Source organism: Sparus aurata, chromosome 17 (assembly GCF_900880675.1).
Source record: "Sparus aurata chromosome 17, fSpaAur1.1, whole genome shotgun sequence".
Lineage (NCBI taxonomy): Eukaryota > Metazoa > Chordata > Actinopteri > Spariformes > Sparidae > Sparus > Sparus aurata.
In genome coordinates, this window is record NC_044203.1 from 23284043 (window position 1) to 23311038 (window position 26996).

The window sequence follows — 26996 nt, forward strand, 5'->3', positions numbered from 1 at the left end:
ACTTCACTCCTGGTGGTTATATTTGACAGATTATAACCAATCCAGTCCTTTTAACCTGTTGAAATACATCAGTTCCAGAGTGAAAATTTACCCAGAATTGAGCATTTAACTTAAAGCACAACTGTGCTACCATAAGTAACAAAATAACAACAATGTCTGTTTTATATCTTCTTAAATGACACAAGACTAGACATAATGATTCATCTTTTGATAATCTTAGCTAAACGTTTTATTCATAAGGCTAAATGTTTTTTTTTTTTAAACCGACTCATCTTCACTTGCTATTATAAAGAAATTCCACTTTATATTCCAAACGTGCCAAAGATCACCAATATAATGCCTTGATCCATTTTTATTTTATTTCCCATTTGTCTTTCTTTTCTGATAATTTTGTTTGACACTTTTCCGTGTTTTTTATTTTTAACATATTTTATTGTCTCGGTGTTTATAATCAGTGTCTTATTTTATGTGTTAAGAAGTGTCTGTTAACTCTTAAACACTTTAAACTAATTAATTGCTTTACAGTTTATAGATTTTAATTTTGTAAATAAAAAAAAACAACTGTGATTCTATCTTTGCGGTCGTCAAACGCCGAGAGCGAACTGTCGTCCTTCGCCCGTTATTCGGACCGTTAATTCGCTGATCCCCCAGCAGAGATATGAGACTGTTGTAACAGCAAAGTGACAGGATTAAGTACAGGTAAGAGAGTTTCTTTGTCTGAAAAATGTTTTACATTGGTAAGATAATTCGAATACTATAAGTAAGTATGATACAACTAAAATAAGAAAATACTACAAAATATGAACTACAGCAGAGGTAAAGTAACTAGCTAACGTTAGCAAATGTACAAACGTTAGCCGTAAGATAGCTAGCAACTGCGCCAGTGCTCCTATGTATTTCTGTTCAGCTGCCTCACCAGAAACTCAGAGTTGTCGTGTTATTCCCCACCAGTCTCTTTTTATCCTCTCCTCTGTGTACGCTTAGTAGTAGGTTAAGTTAAAGTGATTAATGCTGTCCATGCTAACCCGTAGAAAGTCCAACAGGAACTTTACTTTTCATTCTTTTATTTCCACTGTCATGAAACTTGAAGAAAAAAACACACAATTTACATACAAAGATACCGGCCCGAGTTCAGTGCTTTATATACAGTACAATAACAAATATACAGTCAAGGCCAGATCATTTCAGACATTAAAAAAGCCACAGTGCAATGACTTGATAACACAAAACACATCATTTCAAAAAAGATAGCTATAGTTGTTTACTGGAGACAAAAAAAATCGATTTGTTAAGTGATGAAACAGATGTAAAAAGTTGTAAAAAAAAACAAAAAAACAGGTACATGTCCATGTTAAACCAGCAAAGGCTGTAAAAACACTACATTTTGTCTGACAGGCTTTTCAGTGTTTCTTTCGAAACGAAACAACGATCTATCTATGACACATAGAAATAATACAGTATAACACAAATCAATTCTACTTTCTTTGGTAAATTAGCTGTATTTCCTGTTTAAACCTTTATAAAAAAGATCATCCAGATTACATATTTATTTCTCAGGACATTTCTTTGAACATCATTCAGACTAATAACACTTCACTACCACAGAACCCACATAAGGTCCATTCATTTTTAACAAACAGACCCTACAGAATTATTAACAATATGACAATATGTCACATACAGCACCTGTCTGTTAAAACAAAACACTACCTCATGATTAAGGTGGAGTCAAAAACCTAAGGCCCACGACCACTAAGTCCCTATACAGTATCTGTAAACACAGATTAAACGTATAATCATTTTTCTTTTTTAAGAAAAAGTCACTGATTGAATTCAGGAAGGCGTTGATGCTGAGTTCTGAGTTGGTGCCACTGAGTGATCATCCTGAAAAATGACTGAAAGTCAAAGGGACTTTTGTTTTATTCTTGCAGCTGTGAAACATTATAAATGTTCTCAGTATGTTCCAAGTTCTTCATTGGTGTCATTGCCTTTTAATGACAGGGATCAAAGGGGTATCTCGAAACACCTCCGCGAAGCTCCAGCTCAGAGTCGGACCAAGCAATGATATCACCTCTGAGGTGGCTGCCGCAGGAGGCCAAGCTGTAGATGTCACTGGCAGTCAGGACATGTGACCACATGTGCAGGTCTGACATATCACCCACAAATGATTGAGTTGCGTCAAAACGGCCTCCCAGAGTGTCCTGAAGACGAGAGGGCAAAAAAGAGTGAGTGGTGAGAGTTGTAATTGCTCTGTTTTGAAGATTTGTAAAATCTGAAATAATATATATAGTAAGCAGTCTATGGTCAGGCTAAATGTTATCTGGAATGTGGAGTTTTGATCATGTTTCTTTAAATAAACTCATTGTAGAACACTGAATCCACAATAAAAATGAAAAGAGGCTTCCTGAACAAGCCAGTATTTTTCTGCAACTGCAACGTGTATCGAGAATGAGTGTCTTTGTCATTACCTGTTCCTGTCCTAGAATGAACACCCCTCCAGGTTTGATCGGGTGCCAGGGAGCAAGATTGATCCCTGACCCCTTCTGCACTCCATCCTGGTAGGCCTCCCATTGTCCATCCCGTGTTGACCAAGTCACGCACACGTGGTGCCACTTCCCATCACCCAGAGACAGAGGGAGTGTCACAGCCTGGGGATAATGAAGATGGTGAGCCACTATTACATATACAACCTAAGATAATACAGTCAATTACAGAAGCAAGCACACAGGAAAAATATCTTTTTCTGATCTGCTTTTGAATAAAATATTTTTGAAAAGCAGTCCACTGGTCTAGCTTTGCACGGCTTTACGCTGCCTTTTTTTACCTGTAAACGTCAACGTATGAAATAGTTGCCTCTCACCTTATCATCGATCAGCAGTTCCATGGGGTTGTTCCCCCACTCGATGAGCACCAGTTCATTGGCCTGTCCGGGGGCAGAGTAGGAAAAGGGCGTCCCAAGGCCGGACCCCACGCCTGCCTTCATCCAAAGACACAAAGTCAGAGCGAAGATCTCCTGCAGCAGAGTCCTCTTTACCCGCCCGTACATGTAGTTGGTTCTCATGGGGAAGCTGATCTGGAAGGCATCAGGACTCTTGGATCTTTTCCTGGAACCTGCTTAAAAAGAAAAAGTCGTTTTTGGTAACTGTTCTGCAGCTTTCTATTGTTTCATACATGCTTCCTCAGCAGAATGAGTTTGATAATTCTTCATAAAATTGTATTGTAGAAACTCCAATTTACATTATTCTGTTCAATTTAGGTACATCACATCCATGTTGGCTTAAAGATAATTACATTTTGACGAACAGCGATTAATAAAACAATCTAAGATCTCAAATGCTCTTTTAGTAGCAGTCCTGGAGCTTTTGATCTTCAGATTGTTTTTCTAATCATCCAAATCCAAGTTGCTTATAAAAAAATGAGATCATAAAAAGCAAAAAAAATGCTAAAGTAATGTCTCACATAGTCATGATCTTTCTGCCTCTTATGCAGCTGCAGAATACACTGCTTGGATGACTTGCACTTGAACTTTATTAAAAGTAACTAATTGACTCATTGTCAGATATAAATTCATGTTTAGGTTGTTGTGTACCTGCGAGGTGCAGCTGGTCGAGCATTGTTTCCAGTTTATTGGAGTGGAAACCAACGTGTGGCCCTGGAGCTCTGTATCCTGTGTGTGGAATGTAACTGTGACTGTCTGCTTCATTACTGTGGTGGTCGACATCATCATCATCATCATTATCATCATCATCATGATCGTCATGGTGGCTGTCATCGTGGTCATCATGGTGACCATCTGCATCATGATGGTCATCATTGTGGCTGTCGTCGTCATGGTCTGTGTGGTTCTCGCTGTGACTGTGATCGCTGTCGTTGTGATCGTCCTTGTGGTCGTTTGAGTGTCCGTCATCGTGGTGATTGTCATCATCATGGTGGTCTCCGTCGTTTCTGTGGCTGACGTCATCATCATGATGGTCAGGACTGCTGAGGGCGGAGGTGCGATGGTGCAGCTGCTGCTCCAGAGCGCTGATCTTCCTCTGCAGCAGCTCCCTCAAAGAGCTGGAGTAGGTCATAGATGTGTTCCTCTTCTGCTGAGGTGAAAAACAAACAGGTGAAGTCTTGATAACAATAAATATTTCCTGTCTTTTTTTTTTTTTTAAGATTTTTTCTGGCATAGACACCTTTATTAAGCAGTAGACAGATAGGTAATACGGGAGAGAGAGGGGGATGTGACATGCAGCAAAGGACCTCCGGCTGGAATCGAACCGGGGTCAGCTGCGTTTATGGCATGCGCTCTAACCACTCGACCACCTGCGTGCCATTTCCTGTCTTTTAATGATTCTTGTTTACAACAGAGGGAACAAAGGCGTCAGTGGTGGTTTTGCAGGGACATTAATCTGCTTACATGTCACCTACAAGCCTCACAGAACACTTCCTACATTCACCAATAATTTTGCTTGGCAAATACAGTAGTCAGGTATGCTGTTGTTCTATACATCTCTTCCTGTATCTGCCTCTGCCTCTCTTCCTCTCAGGTAATCCAGGCTTTGTCCTGGTGCGTGCCCTGATTACCAGTGTGTCAGGGGAGATCACGATAATTACTGCTGATGTTAGACCCGTGCCGCCCTCAACAGCCTCGAACCCCTCCTACACACTTCACAGCTCCTGACATCTGTCTGTGATCCCGATCCAAGGAGGACAGACAGGAAGCAGCAGGAAGTCACACATAAATTTGCCAAGACAGTTAAAACTAAAGAGAAAGTAGATCCACATTTCCACCAAAACCTAAACGGTCAATCCACCATAAGCCATCTTACATCCTCTGAGCTGGCTGCTGCCCACTGAGGGACTTCAGAGTGACTCTCTTGCTAATGTAGTGAGTGGCTTTATGTGATTAAGTAAGTCATTGTTCCTTTGTCTAAAGTACTTAGCCGATACACCGCTTTGGGACTTGATTATTCGCCAAACAATCCGGTGACGACACCATTAATGTGTCCAAACAAGGAAGAACCATATATGGGCATGCTGCACATCATGATTTTCCCCCAACACCCAACTCTTTTTTTGTTTATCCTTCAGCTTTAACATATTTACTTATAACTCCCTTTCTCATTTCTATGCTCTTCCTCTATATTTTTGTTCTATAGTTATGTAAATCTCCCAATATAAAGTTGAAAAAGTTTGCTGCTCACCTGCAGGTTCTCGAGCCTCTCCTTCAGCGCCTGCAGCATCCTCTCCATCTGCTCTGGCGATGATGTAAAGTCCCCTGGTGTCACATGTTTATCCTTCCCCTGGTTGTTGCTGCTGTGGCCTCCATCAGATCGGTGCCCCCCCGTCGAGGGGTAGTGAGGTGAGTCCGGTATGAGGTTGCTGTTTCCATGGTGACCCTGCTGGTTGCTATAGTGCCCGTTGTCAGTGTACGTATGATGACCGGCCCCCCCTGCGTGATGGGATTGTGAGGCCGTGCCGTGGTGTTCGTCGTGAGGCACCGCGCCCTGTCCAAGGCCCTCACACAGGGTGAGCTTGGCTGTCAGCTCTCTGATGGTCTCCCTCTGGTCCAGGATGGTCTCTTTCTGCTGGACAAGGCTCTCCCTGAGGTGGAGGATGGTGGCTTTGGCTTCTTCGCTTGCCCCCCACCAGCCAGCAGGAGGTGCACTTTGATGGCCTGGTCCTGGTCCTACGCTTGGACCCCCTGCAGGGAAGCAGGCCGGATCTGCATCCATGGGAATAGGGGTGCAAACAAAGCGTGGGTGGGCTCCGTAGTCATAGTCAGACCCTGAACTGGCAAATGCGGGGCACAGGAGGAGTGAAAGTAAATAAAAGACAATGGGCAGAAGGAACAGGTGGAGAGACTGAGAGTTACTCATGATCTCCATCGACAGCTCAGCTGGTAAGACTAAGGAGCTTGGCTTCACTTCAAAATGTGAGATGCCAGTTGAAGTAAAGGTTACGTTGACTTTTCTGTTGTTGTAAAGCAGACATCAGGGATAACTAGGATGTGCATCCACAAAGTATCCAATCATCTGTGAGGATCCCGCTTTGTCTTCAGAATGTTGTTGTCTTTGTCACACTAGGGATTGGTTGTCACACTAGGGATTGGTTTTTACTCTGGATTTTGCCTTGTCTCTCTCTCTGTCTGTGAGGAATTGAATAAACCTGCAAAACAAAACATCAGATTTTAGATAAAGTCTTTTTAGAAGTAACCACAGAGGGTGACACAATAATATAATGACCTGTACAATGAGGATTTCAGCTTTTTGCTGCTGCTCTGTCAGAGAAGTATTGATACAGCTCTATTCCTGCTTTTAAGACTCCTGTTGAATTGGATTGCATCTTTTTTTTCTTTTTAATCTATCGAATACTTTGTCGCAGTACCCTATATTTGTATCTACAGGTGAATGGACAGAGTAAAGAATGTCTGTTTTTTCTTTTTGCTGTTCTTTAAAATGTCCATTCCCTTGAGCAAAAGTGACAGCAGGAAGATACACTTTTAGAACCAGCTGACAGACACAAAGGTCTTCTCACTTCACAGCAGGATGTGATGGTAGATGAACACCTCAGTGTGACGTCTTCGGCCCCTGTTAGCTGCAGTCCGTCTGACCAGTAACCTTACGTGGCATAGGCATGAGCCAGAGCAACCAAAGCCTGCCCAGACAAGGATTAGTCCAAATCAGAGGTGTGACATCCTGACTGGACCAGGGACTTTTGTCGGTACCTTTAGGGTAAATTAGTTTGATGGTTTCGACTTTCTGGAACGCCATAATCCAGTCAAACTTGTATTCAAGGGTATAAATTCACAAGTTAAATTTGGTGGATTGTTGATAAAAAGTAGTATAGGGGACTAAAGCACAGATGGAAATATACTCTGGATCCTAAAATGTCCCCCAAATGTTACACTGAGTCTAAGTGCTTCCATTACATCCTCTTTATCTATATCATAAAGGCTTGCTGACCTCTCGGCACTTGAACACGTCCTTCATTATACAGGGTCGGCATTTTGAAATGGCACACACGTGACATGGCAGCTAAACCTCACTGACCACCTGTTGCTCGCAGTGACCGGCCTCTACAATGTGTGTGTGTTTGTGTTGATAGTTCATAAATGATTCACTGCATTTTATCAATAATGAAACAGTGAAAAATAATAACAAATACCCATTTGCACGACAAAGATCATGTCTGCCTTCATCAGAATCCCCTCAAAAGCCAATGCCAAAAAGGATTAATTGTGCTGCATAAACCGAACAAGAATAATTCTTTGCTTTTTAATTGAGAATCACTCAGATCGCACTAACATTCTTATCATTATAAAGGAGAGGCAAGCCTTGAACAAGAACATGTTCTGTCCCTGCAGTTGTGATTTACGAGGCTTAGAGGAGAGACAGATGGTCGAGGTGCAGAACCGTGTCACACCCAATCTCCACAGTTTAGCCCTAGGTTTATTACCACCCACAGGTCACTTAATTAACCTAATTGCAAGCAGTTGTCGCGCTACCTTAGCAAGAGATAAGTGGGCTTTCTCAGCCTTACATGCTTCTGTGTTTGCGTGTGTGTGTGCGTGGTAATCCGTGTTGAACACTGGGGTCGTGCACCATCCCTGCACCATATGGTCAAGGTGGATATTTAAGTAGTGTGATTAGTCTTTAAATTAAAAACTGACGACTGCCGTTAGACCTGTGATTAAAAAACAGTTAACAAAATGAAGTCATCTGTTTGTAAACAAACAAGCTCATGTCTGGACAGAGAACAACTATAATCATCCAGCTGCATTACAAGATTAATGTCAGCATCATTTTGAGTGGCGCTTTGCTGCTTCTCCCAGAATTTGTTTGGACACAAAGTTTAAGAAAAGTCTGGCTTGTGTGTCTCCTGTTTAATGACATTAAAAATGCCTTCTTACTAAAGCCTTTGTGATGCCAAAACAAAAGACTAACAATATGTAGGGAATCAATATTTTCATCCCTGCTTTTTTATATAGTATGATCTAGTTGGATTATTTACACTATACCTCCACAATAAAAAATAATGCAAGATGGAGGACTAAAGCTGATGATGACGCTTTAAGAAACATAGTGAAACTGTTTTTACATCCAAACAGTCTAGTACATTGTCATGGCCAGCTTTACATACTGGGACTGTGAGTGAAAATATTGAAGAGTTAATTTGCAAAAACTGATAAAAGACTTTTCTCCAAATGAAAAAAAAACAACACCAATTTGATCAACATTCCCTTGAAATTTAAACCATTTATAAAACCTGATTTCGGAAATTAAAAAAAAGAGAGCTATCACCAAACCCACCTGAAAAGAACTTGATAAAGCACATAAATTACACATTTTGGATGATGTTTTTTTACAATTAAACCCTTTGTATTTTCTGATTCCTACTTTTTATTGGAATCTCTGCAGCCTATTTCTTAGACATCCATTAAACAAAATGTGTTTTATTGTAACAGTTAAATTATTTAAGATGACTTCATTTAACATAAACACCACATTTTGAGAAAAAAAAACAAACATATGAAACTTGTTCGAGCACCCGTACTGGAGTTGATAACACCCAAATCCATACTGATGCAAGCATCCATCATTCCTCCAACTATGTCTTCTAATTCAGTCAGATCTGACAGACAACCACATCACTGTGGATCCCTCAACTGGCTTCACTTACTGCAAAGTTACACGCTTATAGGAAGAATGAATAAACATGAATAAAATCCATTAGGAACTGATATCAACCATCCCCCAAAACATGTTAGCTTTTATTTTACAAACTGATGCAAAAACAAAACAAAGTTAACAAAGTTATTTCATGTCATGTCAGGATCAACTAATTATCATTTATTGTTTTTAACAATATGATCACATTTCAGGACTGTTTTGTTGTCTTTACCTCTAAAAGCTAAATACATAACCGCTCTATGACTCTTAACTGACCTCTTTGTTACTTCTCACCAAAATCGCTGAAGTAATATAAGACAACATTAAAACTCTGTTCCAGTTAATTTAACATTGAGAAAGCATCCTTACCTTGGAGTCCCTGTGGGTGCAGCTTGTGTATCCACACTACAAACTTCTTGTAGGCTAGTGAGTTAGTCCGCCTCTCACACTGATCAGATTGAAGAGATTTACAGCAGAGGGGAGCTCAGTGCTTTTCTATCCCTCCTTCATTGTCTCAGCCTCTCTTGTCTCTCCTCCACACCTCCCCTTTTTCAGCTTTGTTGTGTTTTTCTTGGAAGACCACACCTCTTTTCCTGTCAGACTCTTTAGACTTTCTGGTATCTCATCCCATCTTTTTCATTCATTCTTTAAAAAGTATAGATTTGTCGTTGATGATATGACTCTACTCTGACAACCAACATAAAGTCTTATTCTTATACACTATACAATATATTTGAATGTGACCCCTGATCTACCGTCACAATGATTGGCTCGACTCCCTCAGTACGACGTCACACTGCTCACCTAGATCTCAACATGGGAGGAATTGGCCTGATTAATTCCCCGTCTCTTCCCGTCTGACTGACAGCCACAGAAGCGGTGACGGCGGGACAGCAGATGGCTGCTTTTAGGTCAAAGAAAATCACACAACACGCAAACAATGGAGCCAGCATGTTGATTATAGGATCAGACACTTATACTTACATTAACATAGATAATAGGTTCAGACTGAATGACATGTATAGGGCACCACCACTGTACCTTTATCAGGCCTCTAGGTATCTATTTGAAATGTATATTTAATTCATTTATATATTCTTTTTTGAAAGACTAGAGCCAAGTTGAAAAAACAAGATTTCAATATTCTAGTGTGTTTTTTTTTTTTTTTTTTTTTTTACTTTTTCATTAGCTGAAAGTTGCTGTGAGTGTTTGATTAGATCCTAAATTACTGCCAGTATAAAAAAAATAGTAAGTAGGCATTGAGTGAACATATTTTCCAGACAGTCGACAGCTTGTCACAACCAGAGCAGGTAGATAAAAGTACACTCGAACTTAACTTAACCTCCTCTCAGTTCATTTGAGGCACGTTGTACATCGAGGATTAAGTTGGAGTGAGAGAGGTGAGGAGTCAAAGTTCGTACCCTGGCTTGGTGACTCATACTCCGACTGCCACGAGCTTAGTCTCAGGAAGTGTCCAAATTTATAGTGTAAATTTTGTTGACAAACTGTATTATTTGTAAATGTATTAAGTTAAACTGTCATTGTAGTGTTGTGTTTTGTAGCAACATGAAATCAGGATCATGATCTACACCATTTGAAGTCATACATCATTTAATTGTTAGCTTTAATATGAAATCTCTTTTTCTATGCCCTTTTATTCTGGTCCAGAGAACAAGGGAGTGCATGTGTGATTCAAGAATGTAAATTAAAGTGCCCTCAGAGGATTAGGCATCATCATGAGGTCTACGTAATACGACTCATTTCAGTCACACAGAGACTTAATAAAGAAGTCATAGGCTTGTCTATAATATGTTAAACACATATATAGCCTATATTGATATGGTCCTGTGTGGTGTGGATGGATTCTTACAATAACAATAAACGCTTCACTTCATTACATGACATGTAGTACGTGACATAACCCTGTTACTTTTTACAACAGGGGACTTATTTCTTTTATATGGATATACCTCAATGCACTGCAACAAGAAAATGTTTGTACTTTTAGAACCTACATATACTTTTCATCATGTACACCTGTGCTGGATGTGAACAGGACTCTGATGATGCAGTGAGATGAGGCGGGACATTCATCTGAAACACTGTTTGTACTGTTGGTGACACATTTGGACTCAGTCCGAGGCAAAACGTGAAGTAAAGATCAGCTTAGTAATCTAAATTCAGGACAAGGCAAGAACTGTCTCAGAGTGTCCGATGAGTCACCTCGTGAAAACACAAAGGCAGATCGATGCGTAGATAGAGGAGATGTGAATAAGTCCTGTTAATTGTTTAATAGGTCAGTGTGAGCAGAGTTTTGCTGTCTGTCAATCTCCTTAGTGCGTGTGAATTAGGCCCTGAGGAAGCGAGCCGACACAAACAGCTTTAGGGCTCAGGTCCAAGGACACGAGACCACAGACGCTCCAATGTTCCCCCTCAACTCGGAACCAAATGACCCAGAACCCCACAGAGCACTGATGCTGGAAACTGGAGGCCGGTCTGATGACAGACAGAGATGACGTCTTGTCTTGTTAAGGGAGAGATGATGGTCCTGGACAGTCCTGCTTCTGTGTAAAGACACTATTATCTGTTCTTTAATGTGGGTTTGATGTGCTCAGTCACACAATGTTAGTGCCTGTAGTGTTTGTGATTGTGTGGAGAGGCGATGATCTCCAGTGATGAGGTAAGCTCTGGACAGTGTAGTCTGCAAAGTAACACATGAAGAAAGGATGCTTTACATGGTAGCTGCACTAAATGTATCCTCTTTTTCCAAATTGTGTTACATTTTTGACTTGAAAAATGATATGTCTTTATAATGGTGTGTGTGATAATGAGTTTTGTACCTACCTGTATTGGTCTTAAACAGACAGTTCTACTGTTGTAGTAAAATATAACTACCGTCTGCACTTGTTGCACCACACTGACTCTTCAGTCTCATGCAAGTGAAGTGCTGCAGAGAGTCATATCACATTGGTGCCACCGCCTGGAGAAAACCTGCAACTGCAACACAGGACAGATTCAGTCAGACACATGAGGTTCCCTGCAAGTGATGTGACGTTATCTTATAAGGTTATTTTCATGTCACTGGGAATTAAGTAGGAGCTCAAGCAAGTTCAGATGTGAAAAATAAACATCAGACATATACAGGATGTACATAAAGTACAGTTGTAAAGTTATGACACATGTCCCAACAATGCAACATTGTAGCTGGAGATACTTTCTACTACTAAAATTATTTTAATAGTTAAAATCAGTAATTGTCTTCATTAACTGATTGGATCTACATGCAAACCATGCTCAGGAGTAATTTAATGTTATGTTCTTATAGTTAAGTCAAGCCAGCAGTGTATGGTGTGTGTTTCTGTGAAAACTACCCGTCACAATTAATACTTTTAGTCTGATTTATTAATTATTGTGTATTTCACAACTAATTCACATGAATTGTCAGAACAGTTTTTCCTCTTTTAACTCAGTGTTTTGATTTTCTGTATGATCGAGTCTCCACATTCATTCATTCTTTCATTTGATGTTGTAGCAGAGCAAAGTGGAGCTACCTTGAGTAATGAAACTGAATTCAGCATAAAACTACAATCAGGTCCACAGGCTGTGGCTGCGGTTGAAACCTGATGTTGTGCCATCTTTAAATTTAATTCATATTTGATAAGCTCTGTACAAACACAGAGTTGTGCCCCTTTATTTCTTACAATAACCTTTAATCTTTCCAGCAGTGTATAGCAGTAGGTGAAGAATCCATGAAGGGGCCTCCTCCTCCTTCTCCTCTGTCCCCCCTCTGAGAACGGGGGTGCAGCAGAACATGGTGATGGTCCGGGTGTATGTAGGCCAGTGATAGGCCTGCCTGTGCTGTGGCTTAAAAAGTTCAAGTCATTATTCTCCTCCTGCTCCTATTCACACGAGGTCCTGTTGGCTCATTGTTATTCTGCCCGAGTGACAGAGAGAGAGACAGAGCGAGGCAGACATAGAATGGGAGGCTGACTGTGGTTTTCCAACGGCAGGGAGCTGCTGGTTGTACTGGGCGGGGGTTTGTGTCGGTGGTGTACTGGACTTTTTTTTTTTTTGTCGGGCGTGAAGGCATGTATGTAATCGGCTCAGTAATGAGGAGAGGTACTGAACGGCACCAAATATCTGACCCCGATTCCTGGGAGTAAAGAGAGGCAGAGAGAGGGAGAAAGTGTGAGAGAGAGGGGAGGAAAAAAAAGAGAGTGAGGGCCATGTGAAAAAGGGGTGGAGGGGAGTTGAGATTTAGTGCTCTGCTGGATGAAACAACCCCCCACTAACTAACGGAGAGGGAAAGTAGCCTAATAGGAAGAAAAGAGGGGGTGTTGTACTGTTCATTTACCACTCAAAGACGCGCAGGAAGCTTTTATCGTTTCCCACAATGAGATCTGAAAAGGTAAGTAACTTTTTTTTATTAAGTAGCTGATTTATTTGTGACTGTTTTACAAATGGAAGTGGAGCTGAGAGTTTGGGGATCAACAGGTAGCTGTTATTGAGCTGCACTGTGCAGGCAAATGGCAGAATGCATTTTATACTCAGGCAAACATCCACTGTGTAGCATCTGATCTATTTATATTTCTATTTAAGGCAGGTTTGGTGTATTCAACTAGTCATTTTTTTTGATTATTTCGCATGGGCCTCAAAGATTCACTTTGATGTAGTTGTTGAAACGAGGTGAGATGGTGTGGAAGAAATGGCTCATTTAGCACTGGAGTGCTGTTTTAGCTGCAGTGTTACACCATTCATTGATCTTTTAAGAAATGCAAGAAGTCTGGCAACATTTCATCCTAAAACAGGACCCTCAAAAACTACAAGAAATGCACAGTTATTCTTGCATGAATCTTTTTATTTTTGGTGAATCTCATTCTGTATTTTCTTGGGATTTTAAAGTTTGTAGTGACGTTATGGCTGCAACTACAAAATGTCATAAAACCGTAATATTTGTTGCCTGTTTTGGGCAACTATAAGTCCAAAAAACCCAAAGACATTCAGTTTGCTATCATATAGAACAGGCGAAAAACAGCGAATCCTCACTGCTGTCAAGTTTATATTTGGCATTTCTGCTTTAAAAAAGACTCAAATGTGACAGATTAGCAGAAAATAGTTGAAATTCTTCTGACTAATTGTTGACTCAAGTAATCTTTACAGATTTGAGTGACATCTGTGCCTTTTAGATGTTTGCTTGCACACCATCTGAAGAAATTTAAAGAGGCCAAAGCACATGAATGCACCTTCTGTATCAGTGTCCCAACCACCTGCAGGACTGTTCCTGTGGCATCCTGAAACAAACAGCACTTTATTTCTTTGAATTGAAGCTGAGAATATACACACATAAACGTTTCATCTCGCATCAGTATTTCAATTCATCATTTCAAAGAATGTTATCAAGCACTTGAGGCTGAAAAAAGGACAGAATTGCAGCAGGTCAGCAGACTAGTCCAGCTCCTCTGACAAATTACAGACTGCACCCGGGTGGCCTTAATGAGCAAGAGTCTGAAAATGTTTTCTTTGTGTCATATACCATTAGTTGATCTGGGTCAACGTTTTCTCTCTAATCTTGCTGTCATAACAAAGGAGGGCTGCAGGGAAAATCGAGGGAGCATTTTGCTATTAAATCCAGACTGGAAATCCTTTGACCCCGGACCAGTCCCCCTCTTGATCGTCCTCTCTGCTGAGGAAACGTTGTTGTCGCGTGTTTATTCAGCGCTCTGACACCTGTGACTCGGACTGGAGGAGCCCATTGTTCTTATCTGAAATGGTAGAACTCGTCTGGCACCCGAATCTTGGGGAAATATTTGGGTTGCCGCAATGTTGGGAGGCGATAATGTGGAAGCTGGCAGCTGAGAGGGGATCCATGTGAAAATAACATTGCTGCTGGCCTCAGACACAAGATGATCTGACATCCTCAGCTCTTGTTGTGATGGTTCAGTGGCCTTTAGAAGTCCTCCGGCTGGTTTAAATCTCACACAGCAGAGTGACAGCAGCGAATAGCCAGGTACAGGTTGTAAATTTGGAGTTTTTAAATGATTTGTGCAGGGTAATCTTGAAATTACTCCTTAAAGGTGTGGAAGAGAGGTTCTTTGTACATATAGTAACATTTTCACATACTTATATAAATATTGGACACTCATTGCTGTGCAGTTTCACAATTAATCAATTAATTATTTGTTTTTTTTTGTTATATCCAGAAATCTGTTTTCAAATATGTTTAGTTTATTCTCATGTATGACAAAGAAAAGCAGTGACTTCTCACATACAAGAAGCTAGAAACAGTGAATGTTCGGCAACTTTGATTAATTCGATCAAATGACTAATCAAATAATCATCTTGTGTGCAGATAAGTGGTATGACATTTTTCCTCATTGGTGGCAGCCTGGATTTGTGCTTCCTCCTCAAGTTTTTGGGACAAATTTTCGTTTTGAGTCTTTTTAAAGGATCATCTCCCATGAAACTGTTCTTTTTTCCTTCGACTTCTCTCTTTTAGGAGGCTGCTGTGTACCCTGATGCTTAAAATCCTGAATAAGAGGAGGAAAAGACAATAAAAAACGTATCGTGAAAGGACATAACTGAGGAAGAAAAAATGTCTCGGACAGAAGAGGTCAACAAGATGACAGAAAATGTCTACAAGGTACCCTAAAAGTGAAATTCCTAAAGATATGATCTGGTTGTATTGACTTAACTAATGAATATTTGTTTGACAACATCATAAACAACACAGTGTGTGGTGAAATTGTTAGAAATGTCCTGTTATTTGTTGGCATCAGGGGATTTTGGACCAGTTCAACCCCAGTCTGAAGAACTTTGTGACCATGGGGAAACACTACGAGAAAGCCCTGACAGGTTAGTGAAACGCACACCTTTGATTGCGTTGTCTTATTTGGGTGAAGCAACATCACTGAATCCAAAATGTACTCTTCTTCAGGAGTAACTGTGGCTGCCAAAGGGTACTTTGACGCTCTGGTGAAACTTGGAGAGCTGGCGAGCGACAGCCAAGGCTCCAAAGAGCTGGGTGAGTGGGCGGCTGGGTGGAGACGGGCCGGGGTTTGAGGAGAAAATTAAAAAAAAAACAAATCGGCAGTGGCACATAATAAAGTGAAGAGAGTCGACGTGACAGCTGGAGAGAAGTTGCAAAATAGTCTGCTGCGTGTGTGTGTGTCGGCGAGGGGAGGAGATGAAGACAAGAGGGAATGAGGAAATGTGGAGAGAGAGGGAGAGAGAACAGAGGGAAGGGGAGAGAGTAGGGTCATTGTTGGGAGATTAACAACACCACATGATCTCATTGTAATGCTGAAAACAGCGGGGGAGGCAGGCAGGAGAGTCGGAGGGCGAGATGCCAGCCACCACATACTACAGTGCTGTGTGACCAAGGGAGAGACTCACAGCTGACCGACACTTTGTACATGAGAAACTGTGTTCAAACAGCAACATTTTTTTTGATGTGTCGTCTGCATGTAGGCTGATGTTGATACTGCTGTGAGCGGCCATTATAAAAGCACAGATTTTAGTAAGGGATGCACTGATTTATCTGCTGATATTCACCTTGTTGACAGCCACCTGCATTTTGGCAAATACAGTTCAATTCAACAACACCAGAGGCCAATTATCTGTTATGTCACATCAATTTCCACTGACACGTAATGAGCTACTGTATGGTGACATCCCTGCAAATAGTTTGTAAGTGCAAAAAAAGTCTTATCCTTGAGTACATAGTTGTATAGCAGGCTGAAAAAGCTTCCGAAGCTCTTAATTTTTCCTTTTAAAAAAATCAGTCAATCAAGCTTTATTTATACTTGAGAGATCACTGATGGGTGGTTCTCTTTTACAATGACAACGAGTTAAACAAAGCTAAGGAAAGTAAAAACAATAACAAGAAGAAATACGAAAATTATGTAAAATAGCATTCCATCACAAAAAAACCCTAACATTTTGCAGTTATTTGAGTTTGTTCATATATTTGTATTATTGAAGCTCTTTCAAGAAGGGCTAAATTACTTTAAAACAGTTTGTCTATGATTTCTTTGTTTCCTCAGCACAAAAAGCAGAATAAACGACAACAAAAACAAAATTAACAGCAACAAAAAAAAACAATGGTAACGCCGATCGGCCAGATTGTTATTTGAACCATCAGTATCGGCCTAGAGTTAAATCATGCATCCCTAATTTAAGTTAAACACAGACCTTTTTTTTAACTGTATCTAATAAAAAAAAGCTGATTATTTTGATTATCTGAAAATTGTATGTATTACTGATTGTCTTCACTGTTGTGCTTCACTGCTCCTCACAGGAGACACACTGTTTCAGATGGCTGAGGTCCACAGACAGATTCAGGTGCAGCTGGAAGATGTGGTGAGTCAAATTATTTAACAAATAGTGACATAGTGATCGTCTGGCTGGATGTTAAACTTATTATTTGAATTGCTAATTTATTATACATTATACAGATATTTTTGGAGCCAAAGTAGTGCAGGTTTAGAACAAACAATATGGGATCTGATAATCACTTGATACATAATAAATATGTCTAATTTACTTTTACATGAAAGTTACCCATACGAAAAGTGCTTGAGTAAAGTAGTTAAATTTGATATTAAATGTACTTAGGCACCAAACATAATTTTCTTTCAATAATTGGCTTAAAGGGTAACCGCAACAATTTTCATCATTAAAGTGTGTTCACAGGTCTTGGGGAATACAACTGCATACATGAAAAAAATAGTATAAAGTATTTTGTGGCTCCAGAGGAAGCTGCATGTCATCTGATAAATTGCCTCCAGTGATGCAATTGCAGTAGAATTGTGGGTAATGTAGTAATGTTGAGAAAACTACATTACCCACAATGCAACACCAAGTGCCATAATTGGAGGCAATTTTTCAGATTACTTGCAGCCCATGAATGACTTTTGGGTACTTTTTGCAGCACTGGATGTTTAAATCTGGAATTTCAGCCTGTAATAGTCAAAGTTTCTTTTTTATTTTTACGAAAGATGTGGATGTGTTGTAGTGTCAGTACACTTTGTATAAATTGCTCAACATGGATGTTTTCATCAACAGTTGAAGCTGTTTCACTCTGAGCTGCTCGCCCAGTTGGAGCAGAAGCTGGAGCTGGATATTAAATACCTCACAGTAAGTTCACATGTTGACTGAAACATCTTACTTTGTTTTTGCTTAGCCTAGAATATTAATTTTACTTATTTGCCTGGAATGTGAGGTGGTATGAGGCTCGCACTTAGCCTCATGATGGATTTAATGGGGAAATTATGGAAAAATAAATGCAAATAATTATGTAAAATTACACTGGTAATTGATTAACACACGCTCACAAGATTAATAAAACTGATTTTTATTTTTGCAACCACACTTAAATGTAACATCTTACTCTATCAAACCACATTTCATCCAGAACTTATTAAATAAATCCTCCGACTCTGACTATTTTTATCCTGCTTTCCTCTCAGGCCACCCTAAAGAAGTATCAGAGTGAGCGGCGGTCTAAATCTGAGTCTATCGAGCGCTGCCAGTCCCAGCTGAAGAAACTCCGCAGGAAGAGCCAGGGAAGTCGTCACCCGAACAAATATGGAGACCGAGAGATGCAGGTAAGTGAAGCAAAGAGCAACATGCACAAACATGTAATCTGAAGTCAGCACGACACAGTGACCTCTTTCATTTGAGAAACAGAAATCCTTCAAATGCATTCATACTAAACATCGCACTCAGCGTTACAGCAGATTAAAAAGCAGAGTTATGTGAGCGTTTGTGTAAGAAATAGGCCAGTGTGAATAAGATTAAAGAGCAGATCTGTCTCAGCTGATTTCTCCGAAAACAAGCACCTTAGTACCGGAAGAAATATGAATATAAGAGGGTGGAAGGATTTAGTCACTTGGAGGGTGAAAATAAAAAAATCAAAAGTGAGGGGGGATTGGAAGAAAGGGTCACTAGGGCAAAGGGGAGTGCGCTTTATGATTTGGTTATTGTTATCGTTGTGCAGCAGACAGGATATGATGTCACACATTCCTCCAGGTCTCTCTGTTCTTTCTCTTTCCTTACAATGTGCATTAAAGGTCACTCCGTCCATTAGCACTACATGATGCTGTGCATGCGTGTGTGAGGATGTTAAAGTTGGCACTAAAAACTCTCTCGATTTTTTTCTCATTAGTTTGTGGAGTTGATGAGTCGCCGCCAAGGCGAGCTGGACGCACTGGTTGCCACGGGTTACAAGTCCGCGCTCACTGAGGAAAGAAGACGATATTGCTTCCTGGTGGACCGACAGTGTTGTGTCACCAAGCTTCTCATCAACTACCACTCCAAGGTGATCTGTTCACATTTAATTAGGGTTCAGCTTTGTAACATTTCAGCATTTGTATGTTTAGATTTTAAAATACAGATTGTCTGAGTGGTTGGTCTTGCTGTTGAAATTAAAGGATAAGTGTGTCCTCTTACTGTCTTCAAGCCAGCCATGCAACAATTCAAACACTGATATGGCTGATCCCTCTGTGTCACAGACCTTCATGGTTGTCCAAAAACTATTAAAACACATAAATGACCCACACATGTTCCTTCATCATAGTTTATTTTGTGTTCATCCAATATGCACTGTCCTGGTGCTGTAAATACTTAGAGATCCTACAATGTGTATTCATGTGTTTCTGAAAATGGTCCCCAATCAATGCTAAAAACTGCAGTACCCAGCTGTTTTGCTGAAACAATAACATTTTTCAAGATTTACATCTTCGGTGGGATTAAATGGAACTGGGGCTTAAGACACATAGGGAAGTCGGTAAATGTTTGTTTGTTTTTTTGGTCTTTTCAGGGATTTGTTAAACAACAAAGACAACAATACATTATACCTAAAAGTTAAAATACAGGATAAATATTTTATCTGAGTAAATACCAATAGGAAAAAAATAAAAACAATGGAGTATAAAGTAGATTAAGAATTTTTAAAAAATAACTCCAATAAATGACTGCAGTGTAGTCCTATAACATTGTTGTGGTTTTCTCTGTAACTCAGGTGAGAGAGCTCCTGTCGCAGAAACTGTCATCCTGGCAGCAATCATGTTCTCAGCCAACAAAACTCCCAGAGCGAGCTCTGAATCTGCTGCGTCACACTGCGCCTCAAGGCTCAGGGGCTGCTGGGATGGCTGAGGTCCTCCGCCACACCAAGACTGGCAGTGCTCAGCCAGAACAGGTAAGTTGGATTAGTTGTTCCTTGCAAAGTTCGGACAAAGTAATTGTTTTTTTTTGCAAGTCACACGTAATTTCAAGTTTTAATTGTTAGCTCTGGGTCAAGTCCCAAGTCCTTCACCTTTTGATCTAAATCCTAAACAAGTCATTATATAATTATGAAAAGTGGTGAGTCTAAGCCAATTTTCCTGTTTGCTACCCATCAGTGACGCTAGTGAAAACTGTACTGATTGTGTACTTTTATTTTGCCAAGTCGAGTCTGAAGTCACCAGATTTGATTGATAAAGAACACTAACAATATTAGAATTTCTTCAGGGACTTTTAGTTAACAGTATCTGTCCTTGTTTTTTTTTATTTTTTTTTAGAGGATCTCTGTTCAAGAAGTTCCTCCTCTGTTAAATGGAGACTCCAGTCGTTCCCAGCAGCAACGCTCGCTCCCCTCCTCCTCCTCCTCCCAGAGTGAAACTGGTCCTCCTCAGGGATCTCCCCAGACTTTTCGCTCTTTTGCCACTGGAGGAGCCGCTGGAGCTTCATCACAAGGAGCGTCTCCTCAACACACCAGTACACCCATCAGTGCATCAGCCAGCCCCCTCCCTGACAGCAGCACCAGTGACAGCGCCAGCCCCGATGCATCCACTCCCTCCACGTCCAGCAACTCGGCCCAGCAAGGCTCTCTCCTCCTGGCCACATCCAACCTCTCCCCATGCCTCATCCCCTCCACGGTGATGTCGCTGAGCCAGATCTCCCCGACCAACAGCTCCTTGCAGGGCATGACCCTCCCCATCCCCCACAGTGCTCCTCACAGTCCTCCACTGCCCCACAGTGCTCCCCTCTCCAGGGCCATGACTCCTGTGCAGTTACTGCACCAACAGGTGGTACCAGGAGGGAGCAACGCCTCATCACCGTCACATAACCCCTGGCTGCTGAGGGCCTCTGATATGTGTGCAACAGCGACACTTCCACTGCCAAGGAGACCCGTCAGTGAAATGAGGCTGGGCGGCTTTCAGGGTAGGATGTGATGAGTCTCTATCCACCTTCTTTAAGTTGTACATCTGAAATGTACTTAAAGGAGTTTGTAACCAGTTATACAGCAGTCTCAATTTAATACAGATGTCTCTATATAGGACCTACATAAACAAACGAGATCATCAGTGAGAAGACTGATTTTTTCTGTATATAGTTATTATAGATCTTTACAACACCGATGGTGTTTATACAGCTTTTGCCCACAGGGGCCGCCAGTATCAACAATAAATGAAAGTTCCTTATTGGTGCTTTAACATTTTAGGCTTCATTGATTAGGCGACCCCCGTGATCACTCAGGAACAACCAAGTGCTTCTAAAACGCAAATTGAGCAGCTACTTTGTCAGTCATATAGAAAATAACAGAAGAGCAACCAGTGTGTCTGTTTACAGTGCAGCCAAGCAAAGTCATGTTACTTTAATAAAGAAATGTATTAAAACCACAAACTGATTTCACCACTTCATCAGTAGTTTTTTACCACAGTAGCAGAGCTCAGTAAGGAGTCAGCTACCTTGGTGAGTAGTTGAAGATATACACAGCTGATGTGCTCACAAAAATTGCTGTTTTACGGAGATAGGAGAGTGAATACTAAACAGTAAACAGTATTGCTGGACTACATGCATGTATCATTTCACATCCCTTGTGCGTGAGTTGGCAATTTATATCCAACCTGAGACTGTCGGACCCAGCCATTAACAATGAAAACCATCATGTATAGACACAATCACTGAACATAAACACATTGAACAGCCATTAATTGTATCACAGAGGGTTGGATTTCATTAAAATCTTTTCTTTACCCTTTACTTAGGCTCCAGTCTCCCCCGGATGCTGCCTTTATCTGGACCTACACGTGTGGAAGCCATGTATTCTCACTCTCCTGGAGCATCAGAAGGTGGCGGTCTAGGGGGCGGAGCTTGCTTACTGCACTTCCTTCCTGGTGACAACATCACCCTGCTCATCTCTGAGCCCAGAGACGGGTGGCACTACGGTCAAAATGAACGAACTGGACGGTAAGTTGTTGAAAATCCCGCACTAATGTAGTCAAGAGAAAACCACTGAATTATGTTCTGTATGACTTGAAAGAACCTTGCAATGTTTAGTATTAAGATCAGAAGACTCTGAAATGGCCCATTGCCATAAGACAAGGTTGAATGAAGCTGGGTTGAAATGTCAAGATTAAATTCCTGCAATAACCTTGTGCTCCTTTCTCGCTCACACTATGTTGTAGAACTGTTGTATGCTGTAGAACAGCTTTTTCTTTCTATCTTTAGAAGACTTCACATATGTCGAGTTGTGTGCAAGCTTAACTTGAAATATATATTCATTTAAGGAGATAGAGAGAGTTTTCTTCAAGACAAACTCTGCTGTCTTACTGCTTGAAGCTCTCATTTTAGTAAACAGTTACATTAAGTAAAATTTTCCTTCACAGGAAAGGCTGGTTCCCTTTCTCCTACACTCAGCCACACCACAGTAAGATGGATCACCTTGAGAAGTAAGTCAAAGAAGAACAAACACTGAATTCTTTGAGTTGTTGATGAACTTAGACACTGTACATGACAGAAATACTTCCTTCACTTCCCTTTAGCTGTTTTACAACTCTGTATCTCAGCAATACCTTTAAGTGTAGGAAGTTATGATGGTGTATTGAAAGAAGTTCTTCAACATTTTCATGTTGAAACTAATATGACACCCTTCCGTTTCCATCTTAGTTCTCAATAAATCAAAACATTTTTTTTCATGTCAGATACACAGAAAGTGCACAGGAGCTCATAAACTGCAGAATAATACTCACTGTTGCCCTCTCAGTCTTTCCATCGCCCCATCCCAACACATTCACCTCACTCTCCAACACCAACAGCGTTGTTGTTGTATTAACACAAAACCAACATCTCTCGACTCTCATAATGTTTCCTCTGTCTTTTTTCTTGTATATTCTTTCCTCTCGGTCTGTGACCTTTCCTGTAGCTCTCTCTTCTTATCTAAGGCAAACAGCACCAGTACAGGCCAGCTTGACAAACTGGGGTCCGCAGGTCTCCCAGCCCTCACCCCCGAGTCCGAGGAGGAGCGCTCCCTTCCTCCCCAGAGGGTCAGCACCTTCCGCCCACGCCCATACAGTATGGCCGACAGCAACAAGGTCAGAAACATGAAGTCTTTGGGAGGCTAAGATTACGATTGCTCTTAATGGAAGAGATGCATATGCTTCATAATCATGAAAATGTAGTCAAAACATCTCAGTGATATTATCTCCTCTTCACATTACAGATCACCTCAGACTTGGCCTCTCCACCACACTCCCCAAACAGGTAACTTATTGCTATTGCTAAAGCTATTAGCGAGCTTGTCGCACAAGAATGACAGAGAAAGTGCAGCAGAACTTTTTCATCTGACATAGTAGCTTGACAGGTGTGACCACTAACAATAGTAATGTTCATTGTTTGCGTTTGTATGATAATGTTAGCTGTTTTCTTACACAAGAAAGAGACATGAGGTTAGCGATGACATCTATGTGCTGCAATCTTCTTGGGAGAGTGGCTCTAGAGGGAGGTCTGATGCAAGGGGTTGGGATTTTTTTCTGTTAAATACTTTCAACTTAAATCAACCTTAAATGATTGACCCCCAGCTTGAACTAGAGGTGTAGACTGCTTGTCTTGTTTTATAAAAAACTATTTCTTGCTGTTCTTACCACAAAAGTTGCCAAATCACCCCTTTTATCACCAGTTTATGTAATGTGCTACCTTAAATGTTTTGTTTCCTCCTTTTCAGGAGCAATCCATTTGCCCACATCCGACTCAGAAAAACTGTCACCAATGATCGCTCAGCTCCCATCATTGAGTAAGAGTTTTATTCCCATAGCAGCAGCTGCGATCCTGCTCTCTGTGGTTTGTCAGTCCATCAAACCTCAGGATGAATCCTGAAAACAGCCCATTGGTTCATGTTGATTCTTTTAAATAGTACTTTACTTTGTATGTTCTTTTTTTGCAAGTAAATCAAATACAGATTGTGTTTCATGTGCAGGAATAGAACATTTTTCAAATCAAAGTATAAAAAGTTAATGTGTAAAGGCTGATCTGTTATAAATATTATTACAGGTCATTCAATTTTAAACTACTTAATTAAAAAAAATGGAAACTGTCCACTATAATATCTGAAAATTCAGTTTGTGTGAAACGTGGGCATTGAAATAAAATGTAGTTTTTATGAAAGAGGAAAGGCCATAGGCTTAGCTTAGCTTAGTGTTTGAGATTGATATATTAAGTCTTGCTTGTCCAGAATAACTAACATTTTTAGGCATATGTAAGATGCCTCTTATTTCTCTTTTTGTTTTACAGTGCAATTTTTTCTCTGCATTACCCAGTATCTAGGTTTGTGTTGTTTTTTGTGCCATATTCAGAAAGGTTTTCTGTGTTCGGCTGATCTAGGGACTGGCTCCTAATTGCAGGTTGTGAACTTTCACTTTAACAAAGTGTTATGGAAAGAGGACAGGCTCCTACTCTTAAAGTGCTATTACAATATTATATTTTTAGGAGAGCTGCAAGGTTGTTCTCGGTTTCAGTGAAGTTGAAATTTTAAATTTATTCAAAGTGTCTTTTCTATTTTAAATCAGGTTGTGTGGTTGAGAGAGACTTGGATTATTTTAATGAAATTGGAGCAGTGACATGCTTTTGTGTCAATTTTAGGTTAAAGTGACTGAACATGGGCAGTGCTGTGTGAGTGATCAAGTCCCTGTCAGTTTTATCTTGTGTTTATTCCAGTTAACATGACACTACTCTGCTGCTATAAAGCTACATATTAGTATTTTATGAATGTAGATTTTTTTTAACTCGTTACCTGGACTTAAAATACATATAAGAAAAACAAATTCTACCTTAAATCTGATTATTCAAATGATTGATCAGTCGGACTTGTTCATTTTTCAGTGGAATACTTATTTGATGTAGAGCAAGACAAGCTCATGAGCTTCACAGACACAAACTGTGACAGTCAATAGTTGAACGGTTGGACGTTATCATTGAAAGAAGTGTTTTCTTTTTTATAGAAAGTAGCAAGTCGTGGAGGGTTCCAAGTGTTAAGAAGGAGAGATTTGTGTGCTTAGTCTTTGGATTTGACGTCTTCTTGATTCCTTTTCAGTCCCAAATCAAAAGCTAGACAACATCTAGGCTAGTTGATTGTAGCTGCATGTTTACCAACCAAACTGAGCAGAATCTTTAAAAGAGATGTGAAAGCAAAGACAGATGATAGGATTGAGTTTTATTGGGGAAATGAATCTATGAAAGTGATGAAGATAGCATATGGGAAGTTGGCCAACGTCTGAGCAAGTGTTTATGGTAAACTAGAGACATCCAAAGTAATATTCTGTAGCTCTGTAGTCACCTGTAGAAAAACTGTGGTTTGAAGGTAAAAATGTGTATCTGGTTTATGTTCCTGTTGAGTTTCTGTGACCTTTTAGCACCTTGAAGACTCAACATATTACCCACAAGGGTTCTAGTAAATCATTTCTAACAGCATATGTTATTACTTTGAGCAGTATGGCTTAGTTTATAAAGGTGACAGCAAAATTGTAGAGCTAATGCTTATTCATGCTTGTAAATAGTGCTTAAAACATGTGTGATTGTATGACTTTTATTTGACTTCGATATTTCACTTTGGTTGAACATTTTGACTTTGTAGGAGGAAAACTGCCAATACTGGAAACCCTGCACATCTGTCAGTAATGGTATTCAAACTGAACAGAAAACAAACCTCTTACAAATACAGAATGACATATTATTCACTTGCATATGTCTGAATGTGTTTTAAACTGAGAATATTGATTCAACCAGACCATACTTTGAGCATCTGGTGGCTGCTGTAGTGGCCAGTAGTAGTGAGAGTGAAAAGTGTCAGTATATAAGTAAATATTTAAAAATAATAATTTAGCCCTGAAAATGCAATACACAACTTTTTTAACAGGCCTATAAACAAACAGTTTAAGGTCTTTTGATACAAGGTATAGCAGTTTACAAGAGCTAACCTGAGTTTTAGATGTACCTCAAAGTCATATGTTTACATTTGTGTATGTAAACATGAGAGCAAATCAGGCTGTTATTTTTGTTTAGGTGCGGTGGAATCAAAAGAACCCATTGCTTGCTAGACATTTTTTCAGTTAATTAGGTAAAAAAAAAAAAGGAATTGCATGTTTAATGAAAAGTGTGTGAAATTGAGTTCAGAAATTATTGATACAGAGGAAGATTTTTTGTATATGTGCAACATAGAAATAAATCCGAATTGTGAAATATATTGTAAGAAATACTTGGAAACTTTATCAAAAATATAAGAATTATAGATCTGAAACAACAAGAAACATAAGGCAAAATTAACAGACAAATTAACAACTAAAGGATGTTTGTGTGTAAGTTAAGTATATGTGTAGTTTTCTAAGGGATATTTGTTAACTAATTAATTCGATGAATGCTGCCAAAACTGTTCTTCCAAAGTGAAATATTGTTTTAACATTGCACACTCAGTTTGCGCAATTTGTTGGTTCTATACAAAATATGAAGCAACTTGAACAGACCGTCAGTCTGTTCTCTGAATTGCAACTACATGAAATCCTGGTGACTGCAGAAGATATTATATATGATGATGAATACCGCTGAAGGAGACATTCTTTACCTGAAACACTGAATATTGATGTGTTGTGAAATAAAAGTTCTATGAAGGAAATTATTGTCCACTGTTTCTCTTGATGTTTATCTTTTAAAAACAAACTGCATTTTTAAATGTGCCTTTACAGTATTATTGCATAATATCAAATATATCCAAAGCCTGTCCGTGGAGATACATATGAGCTCAGAAAAAAGGTGTTAAAATGGCACAACTCCACATATTGTTCTGCTACCTTTCTTATTCACTCAAGTAGAAAAATGCTGGTATGAAACAAGGAATTCATTTTTAAACACTGTTAATCTGATTTCAGCTTTGTTAAATTAAGCCTCTTCTCAAGGATCAGGGTTGTGCGGAGGCTTAGTTTCAAAACTCTCATGATCTGCTCGGGTAAATCAAACAGAGATCTTAACAGTGTTTTCTGACAGAAAAATTGGATTTCATTAGTTGAAGATTTCTGGGTGTTTGAGAAGGTG

At 39.9% G+C, this 26996-nt stretch overlaps 2 protein-coding genes across 5 annotated transcripts; one reads left to right on the top strand and one right to left on the bottom strand.

The window, feature by feature from the left end:
* Positions 1–1047: 1047 nt before the first annotated feature.
* On the bottom strand, positions 1048–9251 carry LOC115567599 (neuronal pentraxin-1). Of its 3 annotated transcripts, none has more exons than XM_030394338.1 (6): positions 9027–9251; positions 5190–6153; positions 3590–4088; positions 2861–3114; positions 2469–2648; positions 1048–2201 (listed from the first exon to the last, which is right to left on the bottom strand). In XM_030394338.1, exons 2-6 carry the CDS (start codon positions 5871–5873, stop codon positions 1992–1994), a joined length of 1827 nt encoding a protein of 608 aa, XP_030250198.1. In that variant the 5' UTR covers positions 5874–6153; positions 9027–9251; the 3' UTR covers positions 1048–1991. The 3 variants fall into 3 exon arrangements, with proteins under 3 accessions (XP_030250198.1, XP_030250199.1, XP_030250200.1); XM_030394339.1 differs by having other exon boundaries at positions 3590–4085; positions 9027–9250; XM_030394340.1 differs by having other exon boundaries at positions 2861–3111; positions 9027–9250.
* LOC115567598 (brain-specific angiogenesis inhibitor 1-associated protein 2) lies at positions 2532–26580 on the top strand. 2 transcript variants are annotated; one of them, XM_030394337.1, is made up of 15 exons: positions 2532–2666; positions 15154–15297; positions 15434–15509; positions 15592–15678; positions 16954–17015; positions 17721–17792; positions 18125–18262; positions 18823–18975; positions 19678–19854; positions 20216–20858; positions 21686–21887; positions 22307–22369; positions 22843–23011; positions 23140–23180; positions 23641–26580. In XM_030394337.1, the coding sequence occupies exons 2-15, from the start codon at positions 15250–15252 to the stop codon at positions 23711–23713; spliced, it is 2004 nt and encodes a 667-aa protein (XP_030250197.1). In that variant the 5' UTR covers positions 2532–2666; positions 15154–15249; the 3' UTR covers positions 23714–26580. The 2 variants fall into 2 exon arrangements, with proteins under 2 accessions (XP_030250197.1, XP_030250196.1); XM_030394336.1 differs by lacking the exon at positions 2532–2666 and adding an exon at positions 12589–13065.
* Positions 26581–26996: the final 416 nt, after the last annotated feature.

Excerpts from the sequence above, each read along its gene's own strand:
- LOC115567599 (XM_030394338.1), bottom strand. The coding sequence starts at position 5,873 with ATGGAGATCATGAGTAACTCTCAGTCTCTCCACCTGTTCCTTCTGCCC. Across the intron at positions 2,649-2,860 it reads AACTGCTGATCGATGATAAG|GCTGTGACACTCCCTCTGTC; the intron begins GTGAGAGGCAAC and ends CATTATCCCCAG. Across the intron at positions 2,202-2,468 it reads TCATTCTAGGACAGGAACAG|GACACTCTGGGAGGCCGTTT; the intron begins GTAATGACAAAG and ends TCTCGTCTTCAG.
- LOC115567598 (XM_030394337.1), top strand. The coding sequence starts at position 15,250 with ATGTCTCGGACAGAAGAGGTCAACAAGATGACAGAAAATGTCTACAAG. Across the intron at positions 15,298-15,433 it reads TGACAGAAAATGTCTACAAG|GGGATTTTGGACCAGTTCAA; the intron begins GTACCCTAAAAG and ends TGTTGGCATCAG. Across the intron at positions 21,888-22,306 it reads CAAAATGAACGAACTGGACG|GAAAGGCTGGTTCCCTTTCT; the intron begins GTAAGTTGTTGA and ends TTTCCTTCACAG.